This window comes from Enhydra lutris, unplaced genomic scaffold (assembly GCF_002288905.1).
Source record: "Enhydra lutris kenyoni isolate GAN:26980312 unplaced genomic scaffold, ASM228890v2 scaffoldscaffold8, whole genome shotgun sequence".
NCBI classification, from domain to species: domain Eukaryota; kingdom Metazoa; phylum Chordata; class Mammalia; order Carnivora; family Mustelidae; genus Enhydra; species Enhydra lutris.
In genome coordinates this window covers 39,151,490-39,171,121 of record NW_019154092.1, presented here as the reverse complement: position 1 = coordinate 39,171,121, position 19,632 = coordinate 39,151,490, and the positions used below count along the sequence as shown (strand labels likewise).

The following is a 19,632-nucleotide window of genomic DNA, read 5'->3' as shown; positions in this document are numbered from 1 at the left end:
TATGTATAAACAGTTAAGCTTTTTTTGGGTCCCCCTTTTTAGTGGATTTGCCTCTCGTGTCATATATGTCAATATGAAAGGAGCTGTGGAGAGATAAGAAAGATATCTTTCCCTTAGAAGAAGAGCTGTAGTAGAGAGGGGAAGAGGGCAGAGATCTAAGTGCCCACTTGGGAAGCTGTGATCAGCGTGCTAGCCCTGGGGAGCCCCAAGGCGGGTGGTGGAGCAGTAAGAGAAGATTCTAGGTGTATGTATGACTGGGTTGCAAGAATGGGGGCAGATCTCATTAAGAGAGAAGAGCAGGCAGGGCACTGTCGGCGGAGAGAAGAGGCTGTGGCCCAGGGTACAGGTAAGGTGGCGGTGCGGAGGATACGATTGGCTGGAGCAGAGACTGCATGGGAGATGGTCATACAGTGGAAGAGCTACAGCGACTTGGATGATAGAAGGTTTTGACATTAAAACAGAAGAATCTAGATTTGATAAAGTCTGGCTCTGTAGCAGATCAGGGCTTTTGAATAATTGTAAAAATCATCCAGGAAGGCTAGGATGGACTGAAGGCAGAAGAAGATGTGCTTCTGCTTAATTGAAGTGCAGTTAGAGACTTCTGGCTCTCCTGGCTCTGGATCCCAACCCCTCATCAAGAGGACATTTAGAGGGAGAAGGCACTGTCTTGTCTAGGTGACCTTGAACAGTGGTATTACCTCCGGCTCTCAGTCCTGGAAAGCTTGTCTGCCTCGGAGCCTGAGTTGGGGTAATGGTGGTGAGAAAGAGAAGGAGGGGAACCTAAAGGTTATCTTCCCAGAAAAGGGTTAAGTAGCTGATGAAATAAGGAACTGGTGGAATAGGAGTGGTTCCGAGAGAACTCTGTAGACCTCTGAGCCTGAGTGACTCTGAGGGCATTCATGCCCTAACAGACCAACAGGGACAGAAAGGAGAGCCGTTTTATAAGGAGGAAAGTCTGAGGTCATTGAGGCATACAAGTGGACACACAGGATTGGAGCTCCTTGGGTTGAAAGGGCAGCGGTGTGCTGGAAGTCATGGGAGAAAGTTCCTGTAACGGGAAGGAATGGGTGAATTTTTCAGGGGCAGGCTGAAGGGGAAGGAACAGGGGCCTGAAAACCATGTTGTAGTCTAAGAGAAGAAATTTCTCTGGTTATACCTGCTCATCAGGTCTAGCCAACACCTTGTGAAATCTGGCTGGCAGGAATTCTCTCTAGTTCTCTCTGCCTGGATACAGGGGGCTTCTCCAACACATGGTAGGTAGGATTTTGACTTCAAAATTGTTTTGCCTTTAGAGGTACTCTTTTCCCCTAAACAAACTTCTGAATTACCTGCAGATTATCTTTTTATATTCAGTAAAGCTGATGAGAACAGATACTACATGTTCCTCAAGTCGTGTACTGGCACCAGTTTGTAAGCCTGGCTGGAGGTGAGGTCCTTCAGCAGTCCATATGTATTGAGGTCCTGGCATGCGGGAGCTGGGCCAGCATTACGGCTTCTCTGCAATTACTTGTCACTACTAATCCAGGATCCTCGAGGTCTGCACACCAAAATTAGGTTTTAGCCGCCTTGAGTTCTCGCCAGTTCTTATTTGTTTAGTAGTTTAAACCATGTGATAATGGGGTGGCCGGCTGACTCTTCTGCGGGGTTGAGTAGATGACCCAGAGTGCATGCATGCGGGCTTTCTGTGTTCATGTGATTGGCATGATCTCCCTTGTCCTTCAGAAATCGAGCGGAATTCCTGTGCCATATGAAGCCCAGTGAGCAGAAGCCATCCTCCTCGGGGCCTGCATCCGGGACGTGGACGCTAGTAGATGAGGGAGGAGAGGAGGTAACTTGTCGTGTCTGCGTCATTTTCATTAATCATTGTCGAGCTCCTCTTATGTGCCACACATTGTTCTAAGCACTTGTCACATGGTCTTTCCTTGGCTTCTGCCACAGCCCCATGAGGGCAGATACTGGTTTGAGAAAAACCGAGGTGCAGGGGCTGAAGGAGTTTTCCCGGCAGGTAACGTGAGTCTGTATAGTAAAGAGCTGGAGCTTACCAAGCTCTTCCTTTAACTCTTACGAATACTTCCTATCCAGATCGTCTCATTTGTAAGGTAGAAGATGGTTCTTTATTCTTGGTGAGAACTAAGTGATCCAAATCCAGTTTCTCAAGATAGTACTTGTTGATTTTTCTTTCTGCTGTACATAGGGTTAGTGTATCTGTCAGGAATTTTCCCTCCAGCTAGTTACCTGCCCACGTGCTCTTTTATGGTCCACATCCTGATTTGATGTGCTGTCAAGGTGGCCAGGGACCAGATTTACTAAGTCTTCTTTTTATTTTTTTTAAAATACTGTTGGTTTTTTTTTTTAAAGATTTTATTCATTTGACAGAGAGAGATAGTGAGAGAGGGAGCACAAGCATTGGAGTGGGAGAGGGAGAAGCAGGCTTCCTGTTGAGTGGGGAGCCCGATGCAGGGCTCCATCCCTGGACCCGGGGATCATGACCTGAGCCGAAGGCAGACGCCTAATGACTGAGCCACCCAGGCGTCCCAAGATGCCTTCTTTTTATTTTTATTTTTTAAATTTTTTATTTATTTTTTAAAATATTTTATTTATTTATTTGACAGACCGAGATCACAAGTAGGCAGAGAGGCAGGCAGAGAGAGAGAGAGAAGGAAGCAGGCTCCCCGCTGAGCAGAGAGCCCGATGCGGGGCTCGATCCCAGGACCCTGAGATCATGACCTGAGCCGAAGGCAGAGGCTTTAACCCACTGAGCCACCCAGGCGCCCCAAGACTCCTTTTTAAAAGAAGTTGACAGTTTGCCGCAGACAGTTCTCACAATGACAGCCGTGGCAGCCATGGGGATCATATCTGTGTGTTTGTTTACCCAAGTGCTCATTCAGGACTGGGGGGCTGCTTTGCACTCATTTTCCTCTTCAGACATCTCTGCTAGAGACTCAGCAGTCACCTTGAAGAGAGTTTCTCAGAAGCTGGTGCTTTAAATTGTATTTAAAGATTGTGGTGAAATGTTCCCACCCCCACACCCCCTCCACAAGAGTGTTATCCCCTGAGAGAGAAGTCTTTTCTCTGGAAGGTTTCCTGCATTTACTCCCAGAGACAGATGATGGTTGGGGACCCCGCAGTGGTGCCTGGCCCCTGGCTAGTCCTCACTGACTGTTGAGTGAATTCAAGAACCTGGGGAGTAGGTGAGAATGTTGAGAGAAGGCTGCAGGAAGGAAAGTGCTCTCAGTTTTTCACATTAGTGGTTCCTTGATACTGGCTCTATATTAGAACCAACTGGGCAGGGCGCCTGGGTGGCTCAATCATTGGGCGTCTGCCTTCGGCTCAGGTCATGATCCAGGGGTCCTGGGATCGAGCCCCACATCGGACTCCCTGTTCAGCGAGAAGCCTGCTTTTCCCTCTCCCACTCCCCCTGCTTGTGTTCCCTCTCTTGCTGTCTCTCTCTGTCAAATAAATAAATAAAAATCTTAAAAAAAAAAAAAAAAAAGGAACAAACAGGGGGCAACTTAGAAATCTTACCCAGGCCCACACCCAGACATCCAGATGTGTAAAAGCCTCCCAGGTGATTCTGATGTAGAACTAGAGTTGAGAGCTGCTGCTCTAAGTAGAGTTTCTGAGGCTCGAGTGTAAGCCATTTAGGACCTAAAATGGGGCGGGGGTGGATGGGGGTGGGGGAAAGAGTGGCCTGGGAGGTTATCAATGAATGCATTAGTCCCTTGTTGAAATTGAGGTGATACATTCTTCAGGATGTCTGGATCTTTTTACAGCATTCCCTTTTGAATGTAGCATATTTTAGGACACAAATCAACTTGTTTTCTAAGATGACTTTAGTGCTCGATATTAAACAAAAAACCCTAAAGCTTTCCCCTATATAATCTCTACGTATGGCCTGTTATTCTCTCTTGCTTTAGCAGCACTGACTGGCAACAGAGCTTCAGTAGCTCTAGCAAATGCAGATTACTTTGCCATAAGGCAGTGTATACTACAGTAGGCCTTGATTTGGGGGCAAGAGACTTGTAGCTAAAGTAACTTGGCCTGAATATGTGGTTCTTAAATTCATGTTGCCAGAGCACTAACCTTTTATAGTAAGATTTTCCACTCTTGAGGAATTTTTTATTTAATCTTCTTTGGAATGGACATTTAATGAGGGCAATTTTAGCCATGGAAGAATGGGTATGACCCAGATGCACATATAATTGGGCTTGCAATTTCGGGGGATTTATAGCCCATCTGTGGAGCTGATAGTAGGAGGAGAAGTCCACGAAGACACATGGACCTGATGTAGGACTTGTATCTGTGATAATTTAACTCTTGTAACTTTAGACCCTGGTGTGTTCTGATCCAGTCAGCTGACATGATTTTGCATCTTTCCCCTTAGGATGAAGATCCTGAGACCAGTTGGCTTCTCCTTAATGAGGATGACTTGGTTATCCTTTTATCCCAGTTTCCGTTCCATGAACTCTTTCAGCATTTTCTTGGGTTTAAAGCAAAAGGTAGACTGATTTCTTTTGTCATGTGGTAAATGGGATTGTGGCAAGCTCATTCCAGGAGCTCAGCATCCATCCTTCCAACTTGGGCAGGTTCCTGATCTAGGTTCCTGGGTACCTGGCCCTCCCGTGCAGACATGGTTGCATCATATCTCAGTGCGATTTCCTTCCTTTCTCTTGTGTTTGTAATTTCCCACCTAGTGCTGAGATGCAGAAAGGTCAGCTAGCTTGCACACTGCCCAGCTTTTCTTTTTTTAAGATTGTATTTATTTATTTGAGGGGTGGGGCATGAGCAGGAAGGAGGGAGGGGCAGAGGGAGAAGCACACTCTCCACTGAGCAGGGAGCCCAATGTGGGGCTTGATCCCAGGACCCAGAGACCATGACCCAAACAGAAGGCAGATGCTTAACCGAGTGAGCCACCCAGGTGCCCCCTACGTCACCAGCTTTAATATATTGTTTTTATTTTACACTTTGTCTCAGGTTCCCCATGTCATGTTGACAGAGAAACCAGAGCAATGGAATTGTTGAGTTTTCTCTCCTTTGGCTTTGTTTCCTCACTGAGGTGTTTACATCTGTGTCCTTCATTGTTTTTTGATAGTAATACTAATTCCTCCCTTTTCTCCAATTATCTTCTAGGTGATTATTCACCTGAAACAACAAGACCTCAAGAGATGATGAAAATTTTTGCCTTTGCTAACTCACTAGTGGAGCTTCTGGCTGTGGGGTTAGAAACCTTTAACAGGGCACGCTACAGGCAGTTTGTGAAGCGAATTGGTTATATGATCAGGTAATACTGCTGTTGCTACATCTGTTTCTGTTTGCCTTTGCCTGGGTCAGGCATATATACTGTGTGAAATTGAGATGATGGACATCTCAGTGTACGATTTGGGTCTGATTTATCATATAAATAAGAATTTTTTTTTCCACCATCTAGCAGGTGGGAAATCTATAAATGCTTCCAGTCAGAATATTTGGTTAATTATCTCAAATTTAACTGGTTTGTTAGATAATTATTCTTGGAGTCAAGGTTCTCAAAGTAGTTGCTGGGTTGAACTTGGCCAGAGAAACTCAACTCAGTCATGGAAAATGAAGCCTCTTTGAAGCCTCTCTCCTTTTCCTTTGCTCCCTGTGTTCTTCTACTTCCTCACTTTTACCTGGGAATTGTCACTTAGCTGCGGAGGATTGGCAATAGCTCTTTCATGTCATTGTTTTCTGTTTACCTCTCTTATTTATTCTTATTCTGATTTTCTGTTAAATGCCATTTAAAGAAAGTTGCAAAGACTTCTGTCATTGGCCCCTGTTTTGAACTGAAGAAAGCATTATCATTTATTTGATTGAAAAATGGGTTTATGCTTTTATGATCAAGTATGAATAAATTTTGAGAACATGTACTGCTTTTTATTGAATTAATTTTGTATCCTCTTTTCTGCATTATTAATTTTTCTGTCTTTACTGTCATTCCCTATAGCACATTAGTATGCTGTTGTTTATTCCAACTTAAAAGCCTCTAAAACCTCTCCCCTTCCTCAGTGATGTTTCCCAAACAAAATTGATTATAATTAATTTATTTTTGATGTGCTTCCATGTGCTTTGTAAAGCCAGGTAAATGGTTGTAGGATGCCCTGCAAGGCTGTGACTTTTAAGGTCTTTAAAAGCCTTTAGTAGGGGCGCCTGGGTGGCTCAGTGGGTTAAAGCCTCTGCCTTCAGCTCAGGTCATGATCTCAGGATCCTGGAATCGAGCCCCGCATCGGGCTCTCTGCTCAGTGGGGAGCCTGCTTCCTCCTCTCTCTCTCTCTCTCTCTGCCTGCCTCTCTGCCTGCTTGTGATCTCTGTCAAATGAATAAATAAAATCTTAAAAAAAAAAAAAAAAGCCTTTAGTAGAGGGTATTGAAAACAAGAGATGGTGGAAGGGAGGATGGCTGGTGACTTGGAGAGTAATTTCTTTAAATCTAAAAGCCCATGTACTCATTATTAGAAGTTCAGGCGTTCATTTTCTGATTGAGCTTGGTGAATAAGGTAAAGCCTGTCCTTGAGTTTGTTTATGTGATGTAGGATTGAGTGCCCACTACATGCCAGTGATATACCTTCTCATTTTATTCTCCCAATAACTCTGTAGGAAAGACATTGTTATTCCTGCTTTAAGGTCGGTATTCATTCTATAATATTTCTGTGTAAATACTTACAGTTGATTATTATAGTGTATTATGACCTTTCTTTGTCTTCCATCTGCTTATTTTTCTTTGTATCTATTGCACATTCTTCTCACACCTTCCAGTTGTAGAACTGTTTTCTACAAGGTCACTCTCTTCAGGTCATCTATTGGTTCCAGGTTTTTCCCTCCATTCTTGCTTGAATTCTCCACAGTCAGGCTCTCCCCACACCCCACCCCTGGACCCCCTAGGCAGCTCTTAAGAATGAAGGGCACTAATGAACTTTGTTCTACTGAGCCAGTGGCCAGTTCTGAGTCTTCTCCCTTATATTTCTCCCATAGTTGACATAGCTTTCTCAGAGTTGCTCACTTTCTCCTTTAAACATTTTCTTTGGGGCGCCTGGGTGGCTCAGTGGGTAAAGCCTTTGCCTTCGGCTCAGGTCATGATCTCAGGGTCTTGGGATGGAGCCCCGCATCGGGCTCTCTGCTCAGCAGGGAGCCTGCTTACCCCTCTCTCTCTGCCTGCCTCTCTGCCTACTTGTGATCTCTCTCTCTCTCAAATAAATAAATAAATAAAATCTTTAAAAAGAAAACAAACATCTTCTTTGCTTGGTTTCCAGGTTCCCACATTCTGGTTTCTCCTCCATTTCCGTAGCTTCTCATTTTCTGCCTCCTTGGTTGTTTTGCCCTCACTCTCAAACTCCTTGATGTTGGACGGCCCCAGGACTCGGTTCCTGGACCTCTTCTCTCCATCGAAGCTTGCTCTTCGGACCTTATCCATTCTCATGTCTTTAAATGTCATCGAAGTACTACAACGGTTCTCGGAGTTCTATTTTTAGCTCGTGCCTCTCTCTTAAGCCTGTAAGCCCAGCTGCCAACTCAGCACCTCCCCTTGGATGACTCACAGACATTGTAGTTTAATACACCCAATGGACCTCCCCCGTCCCACCTCCCAAGCCGCTCCTCCTTGGCCTTTCTGTCTTAAGTAAGTGGCAACTTTATTCTGGTTGCTCAGGCCAGAATACTTGGTGTCATCCCCGTCTTTTTATACCCCGCATCCAGTGTGACAGCCGATTCTGTCATCTCTACCTTCAAAACACTGTCATCAAATCTAAGATGCCACCAGTTCTGAAGATGCATTTTGTGTGCCTCTAAGAAAAAATGCTACAGAAGTACAGCACGTTATCAGTTGAGCACACATTCCAATTTGCGGGGATTATAGTGTGAAAGATGCGCATCCTTTTAAACTAATGAAACCCGCGGTTTCCAGAATCCAGCCGCTTCTCCCCAAGTTCACTGCTACCGCCCTAGTTCATTCTCACATATTTCTCCCGAATTACAAATGTCATTGTTAATAGCCTCCTGACTCGTCTTCCTGCTTTTGCCCTTGCTCTGCCCTCGGCTTATTCGCGCAACAGCCAGTGTTCCCTGTAAGTGGTGAGTCAGTAGCTCCTGTCACTCGTCTCCTCCCAGCCTCGGTCAGAATAAAAGCCAAAGGGTTCGAAGTGGCCTGGTCTCCTGTCACTTTTCTAATTTCATCTCCAGCCAGTCTCCTGCCCACTTACCTTGCTTCCACGCACTGGCTGCCTTGCTGTTCCTCCAACATCCTGAACATGCCTTGGGCCCTCTCACTGGTTGTTCCTTTGACCCGGATGCTCTTCCCTTAGATACCCCTGTCTTTACTCACACGTCCCTCTTCAGTGAGGCCTTTCCTGCTCCCAGCCAACCCCCTTACTCTGGCCAACTCCAGAGAAACTTTAGTCCCCTTTCCTACTTATTTTCGTCGTCACTTATGACCAGTGGACAGATTATACTTTTCCCTTTGCTTTGTCGTCTGTTTGCCTCCATTAAATGTAAGCTGCGTGAGGGTGGGGTTTGCCCTCCCACTGACTGTCTTTAGAGCCTCGAAGATAGCAGGTGTTCCATGAATATGTACTGAGTAAATTAGTGCTTCCAATGTATTATGAAGGTGCCAGGATTGAGTACGTGAATGAAAAGTGCTGTATTGCCTTTCCTCCTGCTCAGGATGACCCTTGGTTATGTGAGCGACCATTGGGCACAGTTTGTGAGCCACAGCCGAGGCTTGGGTCTGGCCCAGCAGCCCTACTCCGTGGAGAAACTACAGGTTGAATTTGATGAACTGTTTCTGAGAGCTGTCCTGCATGTGCTGAAAGCCAAAAGGTAAGACATGTGATGATGATTGTTGAGAAATGGCTCCCTGACTCGTGAGGAAGATTGGTGCGAAAGTCATCGACTATAGTTAGATCTTCTTACAATAATGTCTGAGTGCATTTCATCTGTTTCTTATCTTGGGCAAATTCATTGTCTTTAAGTTTCCTTATCTGTCGTGGTGGACTGAAATGCTCTTTTTAAGTTTTTTTTTTTCAATCTTAAAATAACCCGATTCTGATACCTCAGTGGTGTCATCCGTCGGCTTTTGGGGAAGCCTTGAACAAGGTGTGAATTCTCGTTCCCACCCATCTCAGTGCCTAAGTGAGGCAGGGCAGGTGCTCAGTGCACAGCACAAATGATTTGCCCATTTTATTGTTCAAGTTGTCTTACCGTGAGGATTCTCGTGGGTCCTGGGCCCCTGTGCTTGGCTGTGTAAATGCTATCTTCTGGTCATGTTGTCTTTGTTGCTGCTTTTAGCCCGGGATACACTTGAGGGAGGGGCAGGGGCACAGTGGTGCCTCCTGCACTGTCTTCCCTGAGCATCTGGCCAAGTGTAGGGGCAAGTTCTGCCAAGCGTTGTGCCCTCTGCTGAGAGATGTTTGCTGGCCGCCAGTCCACTCATGAGCTGCCAGCTCTTCCCCAGCTTTGCCTTCTTCTGAGTTGTCTGTGCTCCCTCTTGCCATGATCTCTAACTTCAGCCGTACTCACTGTGTGCTATGCAGTGGCTTTGAGTCTTGCCTGCTGTTTACTGGCACCTTGGGCCAGTCACCTAGTCTTTGTCTTCTCACTTTCCTCATTTATAAAATGGAGATGAGGGTAATGATTCTGTCTGTTCCATCGACCTCATGGATATGTGCCCAGGATGAAATGCAGTAGTATATGGAAATACTTTTTAAATCATGAAGGACCTTTTGGATGTAGATGGTGGTGGTTCTTTGTGGCTTCAGATGAAGAATAGAGTGCTCACTTAGAGAAATATCAGACTCCTTGACTAAGTCTTAAGCACTTTTAGGCACTTGGAAGGCGTGGATCTAAGATATATAGAACTTGGGCTTAGATATTTATCTTTACTCATTACTCATTCTATATTGTCCATAAATTTGGTGGTCTCATTGGGTTTACCAGATCCTGTGCAGAATCCTGCTGGGGGTCAGGAATAGTCTCCTGTGTCTGATCTGTCACTTGTCCTTGTGGCCACTTAGCTGAGATGGAAAGCTCTCACCATAGTTACCAATTCCTAGAGTTGGAGCTGTGAACTCTTCTCCTGTAGCATTATATGTGTAATTCACAAAGGCAGCCCTGTCATTTTAAACTTTAAAATATTGAGAACTGTTGTTCTTGAGTATAATTTATTTTAGGAAAGAGATTACACAAGAATCAGATATTTAAAGCCATGATGACATTTAAATGTATTTGGCTTTCCAGTAGAAATTTCTGACAGTGGTTATCCCCCAACCCAAAGCAAAACAAAACCAAAGGACAGCAAAAACCTAAGCCAGACTTACTGCATAGCTGCCATATGGGAGATTTCATGGCCTGAAATACACAGTCTCATGATACTACTTTTAAGGCCTCTGCAAATTCCTCTTACTGTTTTGGGATAAGTTATACAAGAGAGTCAGGTCCTATGTGAGGTGTTAGGATAATTATTTAATAAGACAGAAGCTTGGCCCAACTAAACTTAACAGTTTCTTCAACCTTTGCTCAGGAGTCTAGCTACTGCTTTTCAGAATCTAGGTCAGTGGTGGTTTGGTCCACTAGTAGCGTGGTGATGGCGCATAGATGTGGGTCTGGCTTATACTATTTAATTTCTTATTCTTTCTCTCTTAATGAGCTTTGTTTGTTTGTATTTGGTCAATTTTTAGGTTTGTCCAAAATACAGCAACAGTTTTGAGTGCTTCCCTGTTTTTTAAAAGATTTTTTTGAGATAAAATTCATTTTTTAACCCAATTTTAATGAGCAATTTACTGAGTGCTGATTGTTTGCAAGATACTGGTTTAGGTGGGAGCTAATTTGAATATAAGGCTCTAGGTTACATTTAAGTTTATTCAAAGATGAACAAAACCTGGTTTCTACTCTCAAATTGTTGTGGTTTGTATGTGTATGTAAATTACAGCAACTTGAGGCATTTCTCACTGTGTTGTTTGAGGAGCACTTGAGTCTGAGTCACCCGGGATGACTAGAACCTGAAAATTTTTGGGCCGGAGCTGTGACCTACAAAATCAGGATCTGTGTAGGCAGGCCTTGGAATCTGCATTTCCCACAAAGTCTCCTGGTTATTTTGTCGTTGTTGTTTGTGTGTGTGTATGTGAGTAAAGCAATTGAAGTTTATTAAGTGAACATACAGAAAAAGCTCTCAAGAGTGAGAGGGGTTCCTACAGGATTGCCACTGAGGGCCTTTACAGTTGGTCTTTTCTAGAAAGCTAACCAGGGAACTTACATTGTTTTTAACATCTCTATTGATACCAACATTGAGCAAGGACTAATGATAATACCTTCAATAGCTTACTTCCTTTTTAGGGTCTGGTTATTCTTTGTTGGTCATAGGTGATTATCATAACAAAGACACCCACCCCACAGGCCTAGGGCAGGTGGTTGGATTTGTTTAGTTATGCCTGGTTTCCCCATGCCTGCACATTTTTGGGATTTCTGTGAACCTGATCACGTAGCCCCCTATTTATCTCTCCCTGCCTAGCCCTGCCTAGCCCTGCCTGTCCTTTACTCATTTCTCCCACCTAGAATAGTCTCCCTGTGATTTTTCTGCCCGCTCTGGTGTAAGAACCACCCATAAAGGGTATGATATTGCCAAAGTCAGGTATGGATGGAGTTCTGTAATAGTGCCGAGGAGGAAATCAGAGGAGGGCTTCACAGTTGGAGGGATGGCAGCTTGGAGGTACGAGATTCTTGCCGGGCTCGTCCAGGAATGATCTCATACTCTGCAGGCAGCGAGGCCTCTGGTTAGAAACATGGGTCTGAGCTGTATAGTGGAAGCCTTTGAACGTGGGGCTGAAGAGTGTGAATTTCATTCAGTGATGAGTGGAGAGGCCCTGCAGGATTTTTGATTCTCCTCTCTCTCATTGCACATGTGTCTGTGTGCACACTCGTACCTGCACGTAGACTCAGACACATACATCCGTATCTAAGCGCCTGTCACCTAGGCCTTAAAAAGATCTTTGGTTCAAAAACACAGCTCTGCCTCCTATTACCCTTCCTGTGCCTTAGGAGCCTTACGCGTAAAGTGGGGAGAGTGTCGCTAGTAATACTTGCCTTGGTTTTTGTGAGGACGGAGTGAGATGATCTGTATGGCAGCGTGATTAGAACAGGGCCTGACACAGACGAAGTTCCTGTGCGAGTCTTGCTGTTACTGTTACCTGTCCTTGAGGTGTCGGTGGCCGAAGCATGTTAGAAAAATTGCTGTGTTGTGATTTAAGAACTTTTTTTTTCTACCAGAGCAGGTCTGCCTGCTTTCTCCGTGTGGTGAAGTTGACTGATAAATGAAACTATTCCTACTCTTTAAAACACGCAGACTTGGCATTTGGCTGTTTATGTCGGAAATGCCCTTTGGGACGCTGTCGGTGCAGATGCTCTGGAAGCTCTTCTACCTCATGCACCAGGTGGAGAGTGGGAATCTGGAGAAGCTCTGCGTTGCTCTCCCGCCTGCTGAGTGCAAGAAGCAGCTCCAAGGTACAGTCTGGCCGGAGTGTGCCGCGCGGCTCTTTTCCCCCTGTGTGCCTCCATGGCTTTATTCCTTTTATTTTTAGAAGGACTAAGAGAACATTTTACTCTGTATACTCGTATGTAATAATTTTGAAATTCGAAAGACTGCTTTATTGCTTTGACATATTAGAATGATATTCCAGTTTTCGTTATTCTTGAAATGCTCTGGGTAGTAACTTGGTTTGATCCCAGCTCGGGGATGAGAAATGAAAATTTGGTTGTAAATGTCCCCATGGAGTTATTTTGAAAATACAGGACATTTGATGGACTACCTTTGATTTCTGAAATGTGTAAACACCTGGAAAGAAGTGTAGGCTTATTGCCTTCTTATTGTGCAAATTCCATCAGGGGAATGTATTTTTTTTTTTTTTTTAAAGATTTTATTTATTTATTTGACAGAGAGAGATCACAAGTAGACAGAGAGGCAGGCAGAGAGAGGGAGGGAAGCAGGCTCCCTGCTGAGCAGAGAGCCCGATGTGGGACTCGATCCCAGGACCCTGAGATCATGACCTGAGCCGAAGGCAGCGACTTAAACCACTGAGCCACCCAGGCGCCCCAGGGGAATGTATTTTTAAAACAGACTATTTTTTCAATCTTTCGCCTATATCTTTGCCTTTGTAGCATTTAGTTTTCTGTCATGGATCCCAAAACTCTAGTGCCCCCTAGTGACAAAATAGTGTATTGCGTACACTGCATCCTCGGAGGAGTTGGTAGAATGAACACACTGTGTACTGTTTATCACATTTAGCAGTATTGCAGTCATGGTTGTAACTAATTTCTTGCCCCAGATTTTCATTTATAAGAAAATCTCTTGTTTGGAATGAATGCTGTGTTTGCACTGAGTGCTTTGCTAGTCCTAGCAGTTCTCATTAGTAAGGTCGTCATCATTCATTTGGCTGACAGTTGTTTCAGATGTGTCTTTGAAGGTGTCTCACCTGATGACAAAACCCGTCACTAGTCACTAGTGCCATTTAATCTTCAACAACCTTTTAAGGCAGATGGAGAAACTGAGGCTTGGGGTGTTAAGTGTTATCTTTGAGGCTACATTATATGTAGAGTTGGAATTTCATCTGGTCCCTGCCTTTTCCCCCGAAGCCTGTAGAAATCCACTCTGGAACAAAGAATCTTTTCTAAATATTATAAATATATTAAAAGATATTTCTAAATATCTTCTAATTTTATACCTCCTTTCTCTCTGGGAGAGTGATTAAAAGTGATATCTCTTCATTCTTTGTTCTAATTTTCTTGCCCTGAACTTGCAGACCCAGAACACTTTGTGAACTTTGAGAAGTGTCTTTCTTCCATGAATAGCTCGGAAGAGATTTGCCTTCTGACTACATTTGCTCAGATGGCTCAGGCCAGAAGAACCAATGTGGATGAAGACTTCATAAAAATTATTGTTCTGGAGATATATGAGGTTAGAATATTAAGTTTTAGAAGTCAGCTAAAAAATGTTTTCTTTGGGATTGTTTTCTTTGGGATGTGTTGATTCTTTTGGGATTGCTTTACAAAAAAAAAAAATGTGACTAACTTGTACTGAGTATGGAAGGATGTAGAAAATCAAACGAATATCATGTTGCTATAAGGAGTATTGAAAATATGAATCCTGCTCATTCCACTTCCCCTTACTCTCTTGACATTTGATGGGTGAGTTTCAATGAGGAATAGACCACCTGGCACAGCCTGACACTTGCGGTTTTAACAGTATCTGCTGCTGCTCTTTCCCCACGACACTGCCAGTAACATGGTGGCCTGGCTTCTGAGCCAGTTTATTTATTTGTAAAAAGATTTTATTTATTTATTTATTTAGTGTGCAAGTGGGGGGAGGGGCAGAGGGCGAGGGAATGAGAATATCAAGAGACACCCCAGTGAGCTCCGAGCCTGACACAGGGCTCGATCCCACAGTCCCTAGATCATGACCTGAGCTGAAATCAAGAGTCAGGCGCATAACCAGCTGAGCCACTCAGGCGCCCCTGCCGAGCCAGTTTATATGAAATGGTGGAAAGAATACTGACGCTCACATAGAAGACTTGCGCTTGTTTTAACTCTGCTAGCAGTTGCCCATCTCACAGCTGAAAAGGTGCCTTCCCACTCTGGGCTCAGCTTCCTCAGCTATAAAATGATGAGGTGGGATGAGATCCTTGCCTTCTTCCACTAAGCCATCACTAAGGGAGGAAGAGAGTAGACTCTGGACCCTGAGTGTCTAGAGGCATAACCCATATATTTAAAAAGATGCGTATTTGGGGCGCCTGGGTGGCTCAGTGGGTTAAAGCCTCTGCCTTTGGCTCAGGTCATGATCTCGGGGTCCTGGGATCAAGCCCCGCATCGGGCTCTCTGCTCAGCGGGGAGCCTGCTTCCTCCTCTCTCTGCCTGCCTCTCTGCCTACTTGTGATCTCTGTCTGTCAAATAAATAAAATCTTTAAGAAAAAAAAAAAAAAGATGCGTATTTTCCATTTAGGGTGTCATTTATTTGTTTCTTTTCATTAAAAAGTATTTCTTCCAAACTATTCAAGTAAACTTGAAGTCAGATTATGTTTGAAGAAGATTATCTGAGTTTATTATTTCCTCCCCAGTACTCTGGTTTGAGAATGATACAACTGGATGATCTAAAGTTCTTTTCCAGGATCAAATACTAGGCTATTCAAACACTAGGCTATTGTACTTTGTACTTAGCATGAAGATAAGGCCTAAATCAGTCTGGCATGCCAGACTATCTTCATGATATGAAAATATTGCAGGGGGTTGGGGAAAGACTGTTTTCATATACAGTAAGTGGTGTTCTCAAGGTCTTGTGAAAGTAACATTTGTGTTCTTGAATGTCTCAAGGATGTTGGCCAGTACTTAGAGTAAAAATTACATTGTGTATTACATTCTGATTCTTCTTGTGTGTCTGTGTGTGTGTGTACATGTGTGAAATTGAGGCAGCACTTAATCTTACTGAGACGCGCTCTCACCTTTTTCTGTTATTTTTTTGTTCTATTCCCTTGTATTTTTTAAAAAAAATCTGCTTGCCATTGACATCAATGGATTGCAGCCTGTACTTTGGAATATGTTGTTCAAGAGGCATTGGTGAACATTGCTATTTTAGAAGCTCTTGTCAGTGGGGATCTTATTTTGTAGGAGAAAATAGGTATTTCTATGAAATGCATTCTGATTTTTATCATTTTAGCAGTTTTAAAGAAGTTTTTACACCAAAGGGACTATTTTATAGCTACAGACAGACTTTGGGATGTATTTACTATGTGAGCAGTTGGAGTTGTTGTTTTATAGTTGCTTCCCTGCCCCTTTTGACTCCCAGCCTCAGGATAGACGGTTTGCCTTCTGAAGGTCCGACATCTTCTTGAACATAGTGTGACCTGAGGCTCAGTGTGAGATTCTTTCTCGTTTGCTTGAAGACGTCCTAAATGAAGTATGGAACTGTGTTTTGACTGACAATTGACTGAAAGTACCATTTCTACCTCCTCCCACCTTTAGGTATCTTACGTCACCCTGTCCACCAGGGAGACTTTTTCAAAGGTTGGTCGAGAGCTGTTAGGGGCCATCACAGCTGTTCATCCTGAGATAATATCTATCCTTTTGGATCGAGTTCAAGACACCATTGACCAGGTGGGAATGGTAAGAGCAATGATTTTGTTTGTTTTGCTTTTTTTGTTCTGTTAAATCCTACACTCATGGAGCAATGAGAAAAATAGGTTGTTGGGAATGTCTGAGTAACAGGCACGGCAGGGTGAAGAGAGCATGTACGTGTCCCAGGCTCTGCCACTCACCAGGCCTGCTTGGGGTTAGCGGCTTTGTACAAAAAGTCTGTAACCTCCCTAACAGGTTTTTCTTCTAATTGTAGTCTGTAGTTAATAACCGTTTGCATTTCAAAGTTTGTTTGGCTGTCACAATTTTTATGTTTTATACTTGGAAGAAAACAACCCTGATTAGGAAGAAAGGCCCTATTTACATCAGCCAAAAGCAAAATTAAAAGTGGTGATTTAGGTTGACTTCTGTCATTTGTCACAGCCCCTTTTGTAATCTTTGTCCATGTTAAAAACAGCTGTGTTGTGATATAATTCATATGCCATACAATTAATCTGCTTAAAGCTTGTAAGCCAATGGCTTTTAGTATACTCACAGAGTTGCGCAGCCATCACCATTCTCAATTTCAGAACATTTTCATAACCTCAGAAAGAAACCACAAGGTGTTTAACTCTTACACTCTGTCTCTCTCTTCCTGGCAGCCCTAAGCCATCACTAATGTGCCTTTTGTCTCTAGATTTGACTCTTCTGGACATTTTATTTTATTTAATTTTATTTTTATTTTTAAAAAAGATTATTTATTTATTCGACAGAGAGATAGAGAGGGAACACAAGCAGGGGGTGTGGGAGAGGGAGAAGCAGGCTTCCCGCTGAGCAGAGAGCCCAAAGTGGGGCTTGATCCCAGGACCCTGGGATCATGACCTGAGCCAAAGGCAGATGCTTAATGACTTAGCCACCAGGCGCCCCTCTTCTGAACATATTATATAAACAGAGTTATATGATATGTGGTCTGTGACTGGCTGCTTTTACTTAGCGTAATGTTTTTCAGGTTCATCCGTGTTGTAGCATGAGTCAGCGCTTTCTGCCTTTTGATGGCCAAATAATATTCCATTGTAGGCATGTGCCATTTTTTAAAAACATGCACTTAATGAAGATCTTCATCATCATCTTTAAGAAGGCTGTAATGTGTGAGTTTTTCTAATGGCAGGGAGTCACGTATTATAACTTGAAGAGGAACATTTAAAGCACTTTTCTGTATGGTATTTGCAAAGGGCCCTTCTGTCTTGTAGTCACTGCATTATTCCTGTATGATAGATGACTGATAACTGTCATTGCTTTATCACTTTCAAAAGTGGGCAAATTCCAGTGAAAGATTGGTTCACGAGACACGTTTTTTTCTAAATGAAGGATACATACCGTGCTTTCCTTGGAAGAGTACATGGTACTTTTTTTTACATTAAAAAATTTAATGGTGGTAAATTATATGCAACATAAAATATACCATTTTTGCCCTTTTTAAGTTCAGTGACATTAAGTACATTCACATTGTTTTGCTGCCTATCGTCACCATCATCCATCTGTAGAACTCTTTTCATCTTGCAAAACTGGAGCTCAGTACCAATTAAACAAGAAGTCTCCTTTCCCTCCATCCTCCTCCCTCCAGCCCTGGCAGCCAACATTCTACTTTCTCTATGAGTTTGACTGGTCCGCGTACCTCATATAAGTGAAACCATCCAGTATTTCTCCTTTTGTGATTGGCTTACTTCATTTAACATATTGTGGTCAATGTTTATGCATGTCATAGCATGTGTCAGAATTTCCTTCCTTTTTAAGCCAGAATAATATTCTATTGTAAGTATGGACAACATTTTGTCTGTTCTTCTCTTGATGGGCACTCAGATTGCTTCTTCCTTTTGGCTGCTGTGAATAATGCTGCTACGAATAGGAGAATACAGCTTTCTCTTTGAGATCATGCTTTCCATTCTTTTGGGGATATGCCCAGAAGTAGAATTGCTGGAACATAGGGTAATTCTATTTATCATTTTCTGAGGCACCACCATACTGTTTTCCATGCGGCAGTAGTAGTTTTTAAGGAAAGCATTGTAGCCCACTGTGATATGCTTATGTTGAGATGAAAGGCTTTTTATGTGCAACATACAGGAGCATGTTTTTGGTTGTTCAGTTTCGAGTGATTATCTAATGGGATGAGTCCCAAAGAAATATACATGGGGGAGGTGTCACAAGATTCTTCCCATTTGATTGAGCTCATCACTATTTTCTCTTAAGTGTTTTTCTGGTTTTGAGTACACTTATATTTTAAATTTAGTCATAATACTTCAAGTAGTAAACTCTGCCCAGAGGTATATTTAACTGTAAAAATTGGGACCGTAAGGTTTTTAGAGCACATCTTGTTAAAGATGGTTCTCCTCTCTGTTTATACCTGTAGTTCCTTTGCGCTCTGTGAACTTGCTGACATTTTTGGAGGAACTTGTTCAAACCCTCTGTACCTTTAGATGAATAGGATAGCTCTGAAGATTTTTGTTGTCACCTTGGGATAATCAGGAATCAGATCTAGCCCCAGAGACTGGGAATGATCTCTGGGCTCTAAACTGTTCTAGTTTTCAAATGTTGAACCATTATTGTTCCCTGGAATAAAAGCCACTGAATCATGGTGTATTATTTTTGATATATGTTGATAGATTCAGTTTGACAATATTTTTTGTTGAGGATTTTTACATGTATATTTATGAGGATATTGATCTCTAGTTTTATTGTTATGTCTTCGTTAGGTTTTGATTTTAGGATTATGTTGGCCTCATCATATGAGTTGGGAAGCATTCCTTCTTCTGTTTCTTATAAGAGTTTTTTAAGATTGCTGTTAATTTTCACTTGACTGTTTGATGGAGTTAACAGTGAAATCATCTAGCCCTAGAGTTTTCTTTGTAGAAAACCCTTTGATAACAATTTGCATTTTTTAAACACACAGAGCTGTTCAGATTTTTATTTTTCCTTAGTTAATTTTGGTAGGTTATGTTTTTAAAGACATTTTCCAATTTCATCTAACTAGTTGAATTTATTGGCATAGAGTTTTTGGTAATATTCCTTTGTTAACCTTTTAATGTCCCCAGGTCTTTCATGATAGTCACACTTTGATTCTTAGTGGACAGATACATGCTAAACCATAATTTTATCTAGCTGGGATAGATGTTTTTCTGGATGGATTTCATTGCTGTACCAACTGTTCTAGAACCATTATTTTGCCCTTTCTTTCAGATTCTCATGGGGTAAAGTAGGATTTTTCCATCTTTAAAATTATTATTTTACCATTTTATTGAGAATATTCAAGACCCTTATTAACAAGTCCTCATGAAAATTTAACTGTGAGTGCATACATACACACAAAGGAAAGATTTCTTTAAAATTGATTCTTTCTACTGTTCTTTCACATTTTGTTTTGCCTCTCATTGGGAGCAGTGCAGAAACCTGAAAAATACTAGTATGTATGTATGTTCTAGATCTGTGTTGTCCAATACAGTAGCCACTAGGTATGTGTAACTATAGAGTCCTTAAAAGAT

At 42.7% G+C, this 19,632-nt stretch overlaps 1 protein-coding gene across 1 annotated transcript in view; it reads left to right on the top strand.

Annotated features, from left to right (window-relative positions):
• LOC111142436 (ectopic P-granules autophagy protein 5 homolog) overlaps window positions 1-19,632 on the top strand; it is a 104,122-nt gene that overhangs the window by 18,585 nt on the left and 65,905 nt on the right. The window contains exons 7-13 of the mRNA XM_022495565.1: window positions 1,723-1,828; window positions 4,385-4,499; window positions 5,131-5,281; window positions 8,669-8,824; window positions 12,342-12,499; window positions 13,795-13,949; window positions 16,007-16,147. Of these exons, the coding sequence (XP_022351273.1) occupies window positions 1,723-1,828; window positions 4,385-4,499; window positions 5,131-5,281; window positions 8,669-8,824; window positions 12,342-12,499; window positions 13,795-13,949; window positions 16,007-16,147 (982 nt within the window). The remainder of the gene's footprint in view (window positions 1-1,722; window positions 1,829-4,384; window positions 4,500-5,130; window positions 5,282-8,668; window positions 8,825-12,341; window positions 12,500-13,794; window positions 13,950-16,006; window positions 16,148-19,632) is intronic.